Below are 13,335 nucleotides of genomic sequence, written 5' to 3'. Positions count from 1 at the left end.
ACTTTCTTTCTTCTGCAGAACAGAAATTAAGATTTTTTAGAACAATATCTCAGCTCTATAAATCCATACAATGCAACTAAATGGTGACCAGAACTTTGAAGCTCCAAAAAGGACATAAAGGCATCTTAAAAGTAATCCATATGACATGGTGGTTTAATCCATGTCTTCTGAAGCGATATGATAGGTGTGGGTGTGAAAAAGATCAATAAGTCCCTTTTTTCTATAAATTTTCCTACCTGCCCAGTAGGTGGCAATATGCACAAAGAATGTGGAAGTGAAAGTGGAGATCTATAGTAAAAAAAAAAGGACTTAAATGTAAATCTGTTTCTCACCCACACCTGTCATATTGCTTCTGTAGACATTAATTAAACCACTGTAGTCGTGTGGATTACTTTTATGCTGCCTTTATGTGCTTTTTGGACCTTCAAAGTTCTAGCCACTATTCATTTGCATTGTATGGCCCTACAGAGCTGAGATATTCTTTTAAAAATCTTTGTTTGTGCTCACCAAAAGAAAAGTCATAATATCTGGGATGGCATGAGGGTGAGTAAATGATGAGGGAATTTGAATTTTTGGGTGAACTATCTTTTTCAAGGAAGTGGCATTTCCACAGAACATAAATTCAACCCGTCCATAAGTTTGTAAAGAAAAACTAAATTTGTGTCCACAGCAATGCAATGAAAGTTTATGGGGAAAGGCATTGCACCACAAAAGATGCCCACAAAGCCTAAGACTTAAATGTGTTAACATTACATAACTTGCCACGTTAGCAGCAATAGTTCTTTGTAAAAAAATATATACGTATATATATTCCTAAACAGTCAAAATAGTCTCTTAAAAACTGGGCAGGGATGAGGACACTGGGGGCCCAGAGACAGCCAAAGTAGTGGGGTCTTAGAGATCTTTTCTCCCAGAAGATTAAACTATTTCATCAAGACTTCATCAGTCATTGGCACTTGGATATGAATATTAAAAGATAAGAGCAACAGTTCATTTTGAAGCTGAATGACAGCAGTACAGTTTTTGTGTTTAAATATTTATATACAGTATATGTATGGGACACAGGAGGCCTTTTGACAGATAAAAAACACTGTATGGGGGTTCAGGGATATCCCCTGAGAGAAGTACAGTATAGACTCAACTTTAACAAATCACAACCAAGTGTGCTGATAAAGATGAAGTGCACGTGACTGCCCGCTGTTGTCCTTGAAGCAGCAATAACCTCAGCTTATTATGACCTTATTAAAGCAACAATATGGCGTAGGATCCCATAGATAACTTTATTTTCTGCACAGAGGCGCTGCTGTTTCTCGCGCAAGAAACTCGACCGCTCACACCACACTCACGGAGGTTGTGGGAACCCTGGCATGAACCTGGCGTTATGTTGTTTCCACAACTGTCAGCCTATTATTACAGAGATATTATGAACTATATGAAAGAATGAAGGTGGCTGGTATATGCTAAGCTGTTAAGCACTAGTACAGAGTATGTGGAATTATGTTAGCCCAAATTGGCTGGTGAAAAGCAGGAGGAAAACATGTCAAGATAATTTATGGGTTAGGTGAGTACAGCACAGAGGAGGTCATTCAATTGTTGTTTTTGCAGTCTAAAAGAAGAACACAGGGCTGAGTGCAGTTGAGGGAACACTGCTATGATCTGAATCTCAGTAATTCAGACACATGCACGTGTGTGAGCGCGCACACACACAGGTTTTGGAATGTGTGTGTGAGAGCACATGGGTAACAGGTGGTCAGAAGAGAGCAACAAAAGAAGACAAAGAAAGAGAAAGAGAAAGGATGTGTATGCTGTGTGATGTTACTTTTTAGCATCCTTCCCTCATCTATCTCTCTTTCTATCTTTTGGTCTATTTACAATGACAATAAACAGAGAGTTCACAGCCACATTGTGGCTGACTCACTGAAACAGGAAATGGTTACTATGACAACTTAGATCTACATCCTGCCTGAATGCAAGCTGATGAAGGAAGCTTCACGATCTGTCTTAACCTCCATCAATAAAACTCAATATTCATGAATATGCAGGTTGACCGTTACGGTAAAGACATCCTTTTGCCCCGTTATTTCACCATGCAATAAATCACATCAATACCATTCATTTTGATTTTAGTTTCAGATAATTAGTCTGTACAGGGTTTGAGCTCAACAATGGTAGCTAAATGAATATGCGCAAATGCCTGTGATACTGTACCTACTAAAGAAATTGCCACAGATATGATGTCAGGATGGAGTCAAATATGCTTGTGTCAAAACCATGGCTCAGAGTCTCTTTCTCATAAGCACACACACAATACTGTATACTGAATAAATGCAGGCGCTGATTTATGACTCTTTGGCAAATACAGCCATATGTGCTAATCTTTTTTTCTTTTCTTTTCTTTTGAAGAAGGGAGGGGTAGGGTGTTGCTTTCCTGTTCTTCTATTCATTTAGTCCCAACTCGTTTAGCTCAAACAGCCTCTGTATTTTGCCTTTCTTCATTTACCTTCATTAGTAGTGATTTCTAAGGCATTAAACTTTTAGGCCTTACTGTAAAGGAATAGTTGATGATAATTCTCTCATCATTTACTCATTCTTATGCCACCTCAAACTGTCATGAATGTCTGCAGAACACAAACAAAGATATATTTAATACATAATACAGTATATGCACAGTATATGAGGTGTTTTTGTCCATACAATGCAAGTCAATGGGGTCCGTGCTCTGCGCATGTGTCAAGCCTGAAGTAGTGTTATCAAGCTTTAAATAATGATCACGCCAAGGAGAAAGCAGATGTCATGATTTATAGTGAAAAAAAGAGTTACATTTGTGTCTGTTTCTCACCGAAAATCAATTAGATCACTTCAAAAGACATGGATTAAACCACCCGAGTTGTGTGGATTACCTTTATGCTCCATTCACGTCCTATCTGGAGCTTAAAAGTGTTGAACCCCCTTGACTTGCAACGTTTGAATATACACACAATATAATATCTTATCCAAATATCTTTGTGTTCTGCCGAACATAAGTCATACAAGCTTGAGACGTCGTTAATGATGAGAGAGTTAAAGAGATAGTTCACCTAAAAATGAAAATTCTCTCATTATTTACTCACCCAGTTCTCGTGTGTTTCAAATGCCAATGTGATTACGTCACACGCGCATACTGCTCCTGACCAAAGTACTTAAATATTGATCTTTTTCACACCAAAAGCAATCGTGTCGCTTTAAAAGACATTAATTTAACAGCTGGAGGCGTATGGATGAAGTTTATGCTGACTGTCTGTGATTTTTGGAACTTCAAAAATCGGATCACTATCCACATGCATTTTAAGGACCTACTGAGCTAAGATGTTTTTCTATTTTACTTCAAACGAGATCTGGTGAAGAAAGAAAGTCATACACACCTGGGGTGGGTACATGAGGGTGAGTAAATAATGAAAGAATTTAAATTTTTGGGTGAACTATCCCTTTAAAATTTTCATTTAACATTTTTGCTAAGGACATGAATGATACCTCAAATCATGCAGCTTGATGAGAAAAGGTGAGCTTTTGCTTTTCTAAGATATCAGACTTAACATTTTTGCCTGTCAGACAACAAAATGGGTGAAAAAGTCCCATAGACTTGCACTGAAGAAGGAACCCAAGTAGGGTTGCCCCAAAAGTGAGGATCGTCTCGCAAACAATGGGATTGTCCTGTATTTCGAGATAAAATTATGCGTCCCATATCAAAGCAATACGGGGCACGATTTTAAGCCGAGCCCATGAAATCATTCAAGGGTTAGGGTTAATTCTCTTATTGCCATTATGCTGTTATGGAATTTTGTTTACACAAAACTCTTTCACACATGCATAGAGGCACACTTGCACTAGAGGCAGAGTTGACATTTAGACCACAGAGCTTTCCCTCATCAAAAGACATAAACTTCAAAGTGACGTGTACTTTGAGAATAAAACCTAACAACCTACAGTAAACCCTCTCAGTGAACCAATCTCCTGTTTTTATCAGATAACCATAAATGCAACAACAATCTCACAGCTGCAAACACGGATTTTGTCATAATTCAAATGAAGTTTGTTCAATAAAGCATGGAGTCCATTCCAATTTAGTTTGTATACTAAAAAGCACTTCAACTGAATTAGCAGATTTTATTAATTAATTAAAGGAACAGTTCACTCAAAAATGAAAATCCTGTCATTATTTACTCATCCTCATGTTATTCCAAACCCATATGATTGTTTTGTAGAACATATAGGATATCCTGGTCACCCATTTCAGTGTCCGGGGGGGGGAGGATGGGGGGGTGGGTAAGTCAGTCCGGAGCATTCCCCGGCCTGAATCGGGTGGTGGGGGTATGTGACGAGGAGGAGGGCGTGGCCAGGCCATGAGGGTGCACGCCTGGCGATGAGTGGCTCAGTCAGCGGGAGAGAGATAAGAGGAGTCGGGGATGCCAGAGAGAGAGAGAGACACACACGGCGCTGTGTGTGTGTCATCGAAGTTTGTTATTATGTTTCAGTTCAGTTTGATGTTAAGTTATAATTAAAGTCTTGTTGAATGTTGATCCGGTTCCCGCCTCCTCCTTTCCCGAACCCCGTTACAATCACTCTTTTGAGAATTCAATGAATCAGTTGATCCAGTTTACAAAATGAGTCTGAATGATTTGTTCATGCATCAAACTGATCTGATCGTAGTGGTTTTGACTCAAATTCAGTCTGTTAAGCTCACAAAGCTATTGTATGGCTCAAGGAGACCCCTTTTATGATACTTTGGTACATTTATTTTTTTCTTTTTTTCTTTTTGGAGCTTGATGGCCCCAAAAGAGTGGCCAGGATATTGTTCAAAAATTCACTTTTTGTGTTTCACTGAAGAGATAAAGTCATACAACTTTGGAACGACATGAAGGTGACTAAATAATTATATAATTTTCCATTTTTGGGTGGACTTTTCCATTAAATTCAACTACTCTGGAGAACAAATGCAGCCAAATCTCCCCTTACCTGCAGCTGGTCCTGACAGTGGAACACATAGCAGGCTGCTGTCTTCTCTCTGAGCAGACAGCAGAAATAGCTGGGTTCCTGGCTGTTGTGAATGAGTTTGGTGATAAGATGAGGCCTGTGATCAAACAGAACCATATGTTGCAGTGGGTCCCATGGCTTTCCTGGGCCTGCAGTGTCCAGAATGCAGCGCACTGAGTTGGCTGAAATCTGCAGCACCACAGGCTGATCTCGAACCTTGAGAGAGTGAGGAACAGACACATATGAACATAGTTATTCCAGATTAGTTTCAGACTTTAGCAACTAAACTTTGTAGCTGCAGCAATCTATATTAGATGTGCCATCAAAGGAATAGTTCACCCAAAAATTAAATGTTGTAATCATGTACTTATACTCACGCTGTTCCAAACCTGTTTGACGTTCTTTCTTCCGTGGAACATAAAAGGAGATGTAAGGCAGAACGGCAGTCTCAGTCACCATTCACTTTCTTTGTATGGAAAAACAACGCAATGAGAGTAAATGGTGACTGAGGCTGTGATTGTGCCTAACATTTTCTTTTGTGTTCCACAGAAGAAAGAAAGTCTTACAGGTTTGAAACGACTTGATGGTGTGTAAATTATGACAGAATTTTACTTTTGGGTGAAATATCCATTTTATACATGGTTACCCTTTATGGCTGCCATCAGCTGCCATTGTCACTAACAAAAAAGTGCCAAAAAGTACCATGGTACTACTACCATAGTTTTTGGACATGTTCCATCTTTGAGGTACCTTGGAGTTCCTTTTAAATACTATGGTACATGAATGTGGCAATAAATCAATACCATGGTATATATTAAAGTACTATTGTATTATTATCTGATACCATTACTGTACCATGGTATGACCACAGTACTTTTTGTAAGGCACATATCACCTCTTCTTTATTCTACACTCCTCTACAATAATTTTTTTTTCACATGTATTGTATTTACACAATAAGGCTTAATAATACTGTGTTTTTTGTCATAAAATTCCATTTTTATTATTACATCTAATTACAATAGTATCAAATTAACTGACCTCTAGAGAGTGAGCTCCACTGAATTCAGGGCTTTTTTTCTTCTCTGCCAGTCGGGGTCTCCGTATCTCAGCCACTATCCAGGGGAGCATGGCCATGGTAGTCAGCGGATGGATGGCCAATGAGCCAACCAGAGTAAGGCTGTACTGAACCTTTTCTTCCTCTTGTTCCCTCTGTCTCTTATCCTCCAATCCATGAAGTGATTGTGTGAGAGCACAGAGAGGGTGAGCTTTGATTGGGTCATCTTTGGGTTTGACCTCGAAACAAATGCCCTCCATGTCCCTAGGTAGTCAAAGACTGAGCAACTCGGAGCAACCTCAAAAAAAAAAATAAAAAAAAATGGAAAAGGAAAAAAGATAAAAAAATAAAAAAGTTAATTTGTAGTAGGGCTGCCCCCTGATAATCGACCAAAGGTTAGTAGATGAGAAGGGTCTTGGTCGACCAAGTTTTGATTGGTCGGTTGGTTGCAGAAAAAACTCCACACAAAAACGACGAACACCGGTATTACCGATGGTTGGACGCTAGGTGATACTATGGCGTAATTTTCATTAAGCAGGGTTAGGGTTAAGCCTACACAATAAAGCAAGACACCTTGATTTCAAACTTAGAACTTTAGTTTTTATTTATTTGAACTAAAAATTCAAATGAAACTGGAAAAAAATAAGTGCAATTAAAATGTGTGTTGTTCAACTTTTTGAAAGATGGTTTTACAACAGTTGTCAACATCTCTCTGGCAAAGAACCTACTTCATCTGTGCATTCTCTACCGGTCGGGTATTTCGTTATCCGGGAAAATGCATCATGTGTGTGAATAAATTTGTTTTGTTCCCTCCTTAACAATATATATCGGTGAAACGGTGAATATTCTTGCTTAGTGATTTTGCATTGAAAATTAAATTCATTTATTTAAAAAATGAAAAACTTAAATCAAATACATTTCTAAATTCAAACTGCACTCCAATTGAAATAAAAAAGCAATTAAAATAATGAAGTGATAAAAGAATATACATATATATATATATATATATAAAATATCTCTCTGTGTGAGAGAAAACACAATGTTTTTGACAAAACAATGCAATTCAATGGGGTCCAAAACTTTCAAGCTCCAAAAGAACATAAAAAATGCTTTTTTAAAAAAAATTTATTTTGGTTTTTCTCCCCTTTATATCACCAATTTGGAATGCCCAATTCCCAATGCGCTCTAAGTCCTCGTGGTGGTGTAGTAACTAGCCTCAATCCGGGTGGCGGAGGACGAATCTCAGTTGCCTCCGCGTCTAAGACAGTCAATCCACACATCTTATCACGTGGCTTGTTGAGCGCGTTACCGCGGAGACATAGCGTGTGTGGAGGCTCACGCTATTCTCCACGGCATCCATGCAAAACTCACCACGCGCCCCACCGAGAGCGAGAGCCACATTATAGCGACCACGAGGAGGTTAACCCAACGTGACTCCACCCTCCCTAGCAACCGGGCCAATTGGTTGCTTAGGAAGACTGACTGGAGTCACATGTAACTTCTTTTTAACTGTAAGGGCTATATTTCGTGAGCACGCAAAGAGCGGCGCTATGAACAGCGACCATGCGCAACGTCTTATCCAATTTTCATGAGAGCACTAATTCTAATCGCAATTTTTGTGCCAGCGCAAAGCGTAACTGGCCGTGGGACATGGGTGGAAGTGTTTGCGCTATTGTGGGTGTATGCACGCAAACTGTGGGTGTATTGTATGTTATTGAAGTAACTTATAATAAATATAATAACAAGCAATTATTATATTTATTATAAGCGCACTATTTTCCAGAGAAATGGGTCACTGAGCTAAGATGTTTGAAAACCACGTCTTAACTCAGTGCAAAGTTTCAACTTATTGCTGTCTGGAGATTCCACCTGCAGGTGGTAATAAAGTTAATGTTTAAACTCTGAAAATATAGTGGAGCATGAAATTATGTCTCTGATGATCTGAGTTGTGGAAGCCGTTTTATATGAAACAAAAATGTATGAGATTTGTGTTACACTACCTATAGGTCAATTTTTCAATTATTATTATTATGTTTACATTTACAATTGTATTTATGGTCTAATTTGTAAGTCTAAAGGTATTTTTCCATCTGTTATAGTAGAGGGATTTTTAAGTCACTGCAAAACGGGCTATATAATAGGATGCAGACAGTAGAATAATAACCGGAGAAAACCTAAGAATTAAATTGCACTTAATCCAGCCCATCTTCGCGTTGCGTGTGCAATCTCGCCAAACCTACTTGCATCTAGATTTAGCGCATGATTACACAAAAAATAACAAAATTTTATGGCCATGCCCACTGACTTTGCACTTATGACTTAAGGCATAGCGCTGCGCTTCACGCTAACCCTCTTAAAATAGGGTCCTAAAGCTTTGACATCTGCACTCTCCTTGGCGTAATCATTAGAGAAGTCTGATTGCACTTCCTCGCACTTGATGCATGCGCAGAGCACTGTGCATGCTCTATTTCTCAATAAAAACCGATCGTTTCACTTCAGAAGATATGGATTAAACCACTCGAGATTACGTTTCTGCTAACTTCATGCGCTTTTGGATGTTTTGGAACCTACTGACTTACACTGCATGGACAAAATCACTTAATTCATCCTTCAAAAGCTCTTTGTTTTTGTTCCACAGAAGAAAAACTATCCCTTTAATGTAACAACTACATATTTTCACTTTTGTGTAGGATGTAGGATGTACGAATGCACCCTTCTGAATGGACTTTATACGTTTTGAAAAAATCACAAGAAAGCTTCAGAAGCATCATCCTGTGGAAGTTGCAGTTTTGTAAGATAAATCCAAGGTCAAGTGAAGGTCACTTTTTTAGCCTGAACAAAACTATCTGTATAGGTGAGATTGTCCTATTACACTCATCTGAGACCGGTTCCTCATTTAGTGCACGTACATTCTGTGTGCAAACAAACTTAAGCCAACACAACATAAATAGCAAAGCAAGTCTATAGGGACAGGTCACAAGTTCTATTTAGAGAAGGGTCAGCACACAGTTTCTCTGATGACAACAAGAGGCACATAGCCATTAAGTCATGGATCCAGAGCACAGCTTAACCAGCTCATCATTAATAACTGTGTAATGTACTGTATGAATGCTTCAGTAAGCCATTTTAAGAGAGAATCAGATTACAAGTCACCCCAATAAACCTCACCAAATATCAGCAGTTGTCTCAGCGATATCTTTGCATAAACGTCTAGCAATACATTGCTTTTAGGTATTCGTCTTATATAGGCTAACCAACCCTTGATCTAAATCACTGGTAAAAGTTTTAACTTTCACTTACCCTTACACACAATAAGGAAGTGCTTGAATAACGGTCCCGTTTGTTTTTGATTAAAGGTATAATATCCCATCGAACTGCCCTGCAGGCTGCTGTTTCACTAAAAGTAATCGATTAATCACAAAATAGTCGCTCACAATGGCAATAACGACACAGAGTGGAAGTAGCGATGTGTGAAGTTAAATTAGTCCTCTCATGTGACGTTTGAATGGTCTGATGGTGTGAGAACATCATTCGGAGAGAGAAGATCTTGGACGACCTGTGAAAAGAAAACAAATGAATACATTTTTGGAAATCCATTTTGCTTTAGTAGAGCTAAAAGGTAAACTGTGTCATAGTTTAAGTTTGGTTTAGTGAAAGAGTAAAGCATATGTAAGGTTTAGTCGCAGTTTAGTGTAATTGTGTAGTAGCTGTTTGTATTTGGGTACTTGACATGAAATACAGTACTTTTGGAAAGTTGTCATAGGTCCCAGTAACTTTTAAAATAAACACCGCGCTGTTTTCTTGTGTAAACATGCACTAGACGGACGTCTTTGACCTTTGCGGTGACCCGCCTTAACCTACTTAATATGCAATTATGCTGTGGAATAGTCTGGTATTGTTGTTACAGTTGTAATGAAATGATATAACATGCAATATATGTGCACTTGAAACTGTAAAGTGTACCTTGATTCAGCGCTGCACCTGCCGCCTCCAGTGGCCTGTTATTGATTTGTTCCAGCGCGCGCGGCCGAATGCGTGCGCGTGACCGTAGGCAGCTCTTCATTTACGACAATGTGCTCTGATCTCTGTTCATAAATCGAAAGTAAACTTCAGACCACTGTGAGCTCCACACACAGAGTCACTGGCCGCACTGCCAACTGTGCAGGTCTGTAAGTGGAGCAGTGTTGAATAACAGAGCCCCGTTTAATTACTGAATATAAAGTAAGCCTGTATCAGTTATACCATTGCAGGCAACTTGTGGGTTTAAAATAATAAATATTACAAACACACAATTATAAACCAATTATAAACTATAACTACAAAATATAGACCAAATATAGACGTTCCCTGGACAAAGAAAAAAAAAAAAATCAGTCGGTCTAAACCAATAGGCACAATACATTTTTATAGAGGACTGTTCAATTATATAAAATATACAACCCCAATTCCGAAAAAGTTGGGACAGTGTTAAAATTGCTAATAAAAACAAAAAGGACTGATTTGTAAATTATGTTCACCTTTTGCTATACTGAAAGCACCACAACCACACATAATATGTTTTACCTTGTGAATTTTATAGTTTTTTTTTATTTTATTTTATTTTTTTAAATGTACAATAATTTCAAACCAGATGATTGCAACACGGTCCAAAAAGTTTGGACAGTCGAGTGTTTACCACTGTGAAACATCACCATTTCTTCTAATAACACTTATTAAGTATTTGTGCACTGAAGACACAAGTTTGTTAAGTTTAGAAAGTGGAATTTCCCCCAATCATCCATTATGTAGGTCTTTAGCTGCACAGTTGTACAGGGTCTCCGTTTCTGGATGGTGTGCTTAATAATGTGCCTCACATTCTCAATTGGAGATGGTCAGGACTGCAGGCAGGCCAATCTAGCATCCACACTCTCTGCTTACACAGCCATGCACTTGTAATCCGGGCAGTATGTGGTTTGAAGTTGTCCTGCTGGAAAATGCAGGGATGTCCCTGGAAATTATGGTGCTGGATGGCAATATGTGTTGCTCCAAAATTTGTACATATCTGTCTGCATTCATGGTGTTCTCACAGATGTGCAAGTTACCCATGCCATGGGCACTGACACACCCCTGGCCCATACAGACACTGGCTTTTGGACCTGACGCTGATAACAGCTTGGATGGTCCTTTTCCTCTTTGGCTGAGAGAACATGACGGATGTGTTTTTCAAAAACGATTTGAAATGTAGACTCTTCAGACCAAAAAACACAGTTCCACTGTTCTGCTTTCTATCTAAGATGAGACCGAGCCCAGAGAAGTCAGCAGCGCTTCTGGACAGTGTTGATGTAGGGCTTCTGCTTTGCATAATAAAGTCTTAACTTGCATCTGTGAATTCAGCGGCGAGTTGTTTTGACTAACAAAGGTTTACTAAAGTTATCCCAAGCCCATGTTCATGATATCCATTACAGATCAATTATATTTTTTAAGACAGTGACATCTGATGGATCACAGATCACGCACATTCAGAAATGGTTTTTCGTCTTGCCCTTTACGCACCAAGATTTCATCGGATTCCTTGAATCTTTTAACTATATTGTGCACTGTAGAGGGTTAAATGCCCAAAATTCTTCCAATTTGTCTTTGAGGAACATTATTCTCAAAGTGCTGGATTATTTGCTGAAGAATCTGATGGCAAATTCACAAGTCTCGAATGATCTTGCTCTTGAAGGACTAGGCTGTTTTTGGAAGTTCCTTATATACTATGACATGATTGCCTCACCTGTTTAACATCTCCTGTTTCACATCACCTTGTTATTTCAACTTGTCAAATTGTTATTAGTCTTAAACTGCCCCTGTCTCGATTTTTTTGGAGCATGTTGCAATCATCTGATTTGAAATGACTGTACATTTTCAAAAAAACAATACAATTCACAAGGTTAAACATCATATTATGTGTAGTTGTGGTGCTTTCAATATAGCAAAGGGTGAATATAATTTACAAATCACTCTTTTTTGTTTTTATTAGCATTTTTCATACTGTCCCAACTTTTTCGGAATTGGGGTTGTACTATATATATATATATATATATATACACAGTACTGTGCAAAAGCTTTAGGCACTTGTGAAAAATTTTGCATAGTGAGGATGTCTTCAAAAATAATGACATAAATATTTTTCTTTTATCACTTAATGTCATACAAAGTCCAGTAAACATAAAAAGCTAAATCAATATTTGGTGTGACCACCTTTGCCTTTAAAACAGCACTAGTTCTCCTAGGTACACCTGGACACAGTTTTCTTGGTTGTTGGCAGATAGGATGTCCCAATCTTCTTGGAGAATTCACCACAGTTCTTCTATCTCTTTAAGCTGTCTCAGTTGCTTCTGTCTCATTATGTAATCTCAGACTGACATGTTTAGTGGGGGACTCTGTGGGGGCCATGACATCTGTTGCAGGGCTCCCTGTTCTTCTATTCTAATCATTTATATTTGCAAAAGTAATGTTTGGGAGTCTAACATTTTATATTTGCTATTGACATACTAAAGCTGAAGATATAAATAACCATCTTAAGACAAATGCTATTGTGAAACATCTTATGTGCCTAAGACTTTTGCACAGTACTGTATATATATATATATATATATATATATATATATATATATATATATATATATATATATAAAATCCCAGCAACATTTTCTATATACAATTAGTCCACAATAATCAACTTCTTTTCAGTTTTTACAAAGATTTTACAATCCTTATAGTTCCTGAAAGGGTGTGCAACTTTCTGTGACAAAAAATAAATAAATAAATAAATATATATATATATATATATAAAATAAATATCAATCAATGCAATAAATATAAAGATTTCACAAAAACAGGAATTTAACAAATGTTATGAAGCAACATCCACACTAGATCTACTATTCCCTCTGCTGGCCCTGACAGACATCACAGGCAACATCTTATTTTCATTGTCCATTTTCATAGAACATTTTACTTAGTATTCTGCGTAATTCATTGGTTTTTGATCATTTCTGATAGCCTACCTCTACAGGAAAGTAAAACTCAATCTAGAACTCATGAAACCTGTGACTGTTTTAAGTACTAAACATGTTATAACCATTGTTCATTTACTGCAATGTGCAAAATTTCAATAGAACAAAAACATCACTGATATATTTGGGTCTTAAAAAGCTACAAAATTCAGTACCATGGTATATGACATATACCATGTAAATAATGTGTTGGATCAATGTATTAAATAAAGGCGTGATGGCATGAAG

General features: G+C 37.9%; 2 protein-coding genes and 1 pseudogene across 4 annotated transcripts in view; 2 read left to right on the top strand and 1 right to left on the bottom strand.

Moving 5' to 3' along the window:
• Positions 1 to 10,128, bottom strand: part of LOC127444517 (TBC1 domain family member 1-like) — a 111,628-nt gene extending 101,500 nt beyond the window's left edge. For 2 of the 3 annotated variants that reach the window (XM_051703909.1, XM_051703905.1), the window contains exons 1-4: positions 10,031 to 10,128; positions 9,368 to 9,623; positions 6,052 to 6,365; positions 4,993 to 5,226 (exon numbers count right to left, since the gene is read on the bottom strand). In XM_051703909.1, coding sequence (XP_051559869.1) covers positions 4,993 to 5,226; positions 6,052 to 6,327 — 510 coding nt within the window. In that variant the 5' untranslated portion in view covers positions 6,328 to 6,365; positions 9,368 to 9,623; positions 10,031 to 10,128. The remainder of the gene's footprint in view (positions 1 to 4,992; positions 5,227 to 6,051; positions 6,366 to 9,367; positions 9,624 to 10,030) is intronic. The other variant, XM_051703906.1, reaches the window with a different exon arrangement.
• LOC127445547 (high affinity choline transporter 1-like) overlaps positions 1 to 13,335 on the top strand; it is a 54,180-nt pseudogene that overhangs the window by 9,916 nt on the left and 30,929 nt on the right.
• Positions 1 to 13,335, top strand: part of LOC127444521 (uncharacterized) — a 212,668-nt gene that overhangs the window by 177,877 nt on the left and 21,456 nt on the right. The gene's annotated exons all lie outside the window — the stretch shown is intronic.

Source organism: Myxocyprinus asiaticus, chromosome 8, assembly GCF_019703515.2.
Source record: "Myxocyprinus asiaticus isolate MX2 ecotype Aquarium Trade chromosome 8, UBuf_Myxa_2, whole genome shotgun sequence".
Lineage (NCBI taxonomy): Eukaryota > Metazoa > Chordata > Actinopteri > Cypriniformes > Catostomidae > Myxocyprinus > Myxocyprinus asiaticus.
Note: the sequence above shows the minus strand (reverse complement) of the source record. Positions and strands in the feature narration are given on the sequence as shown.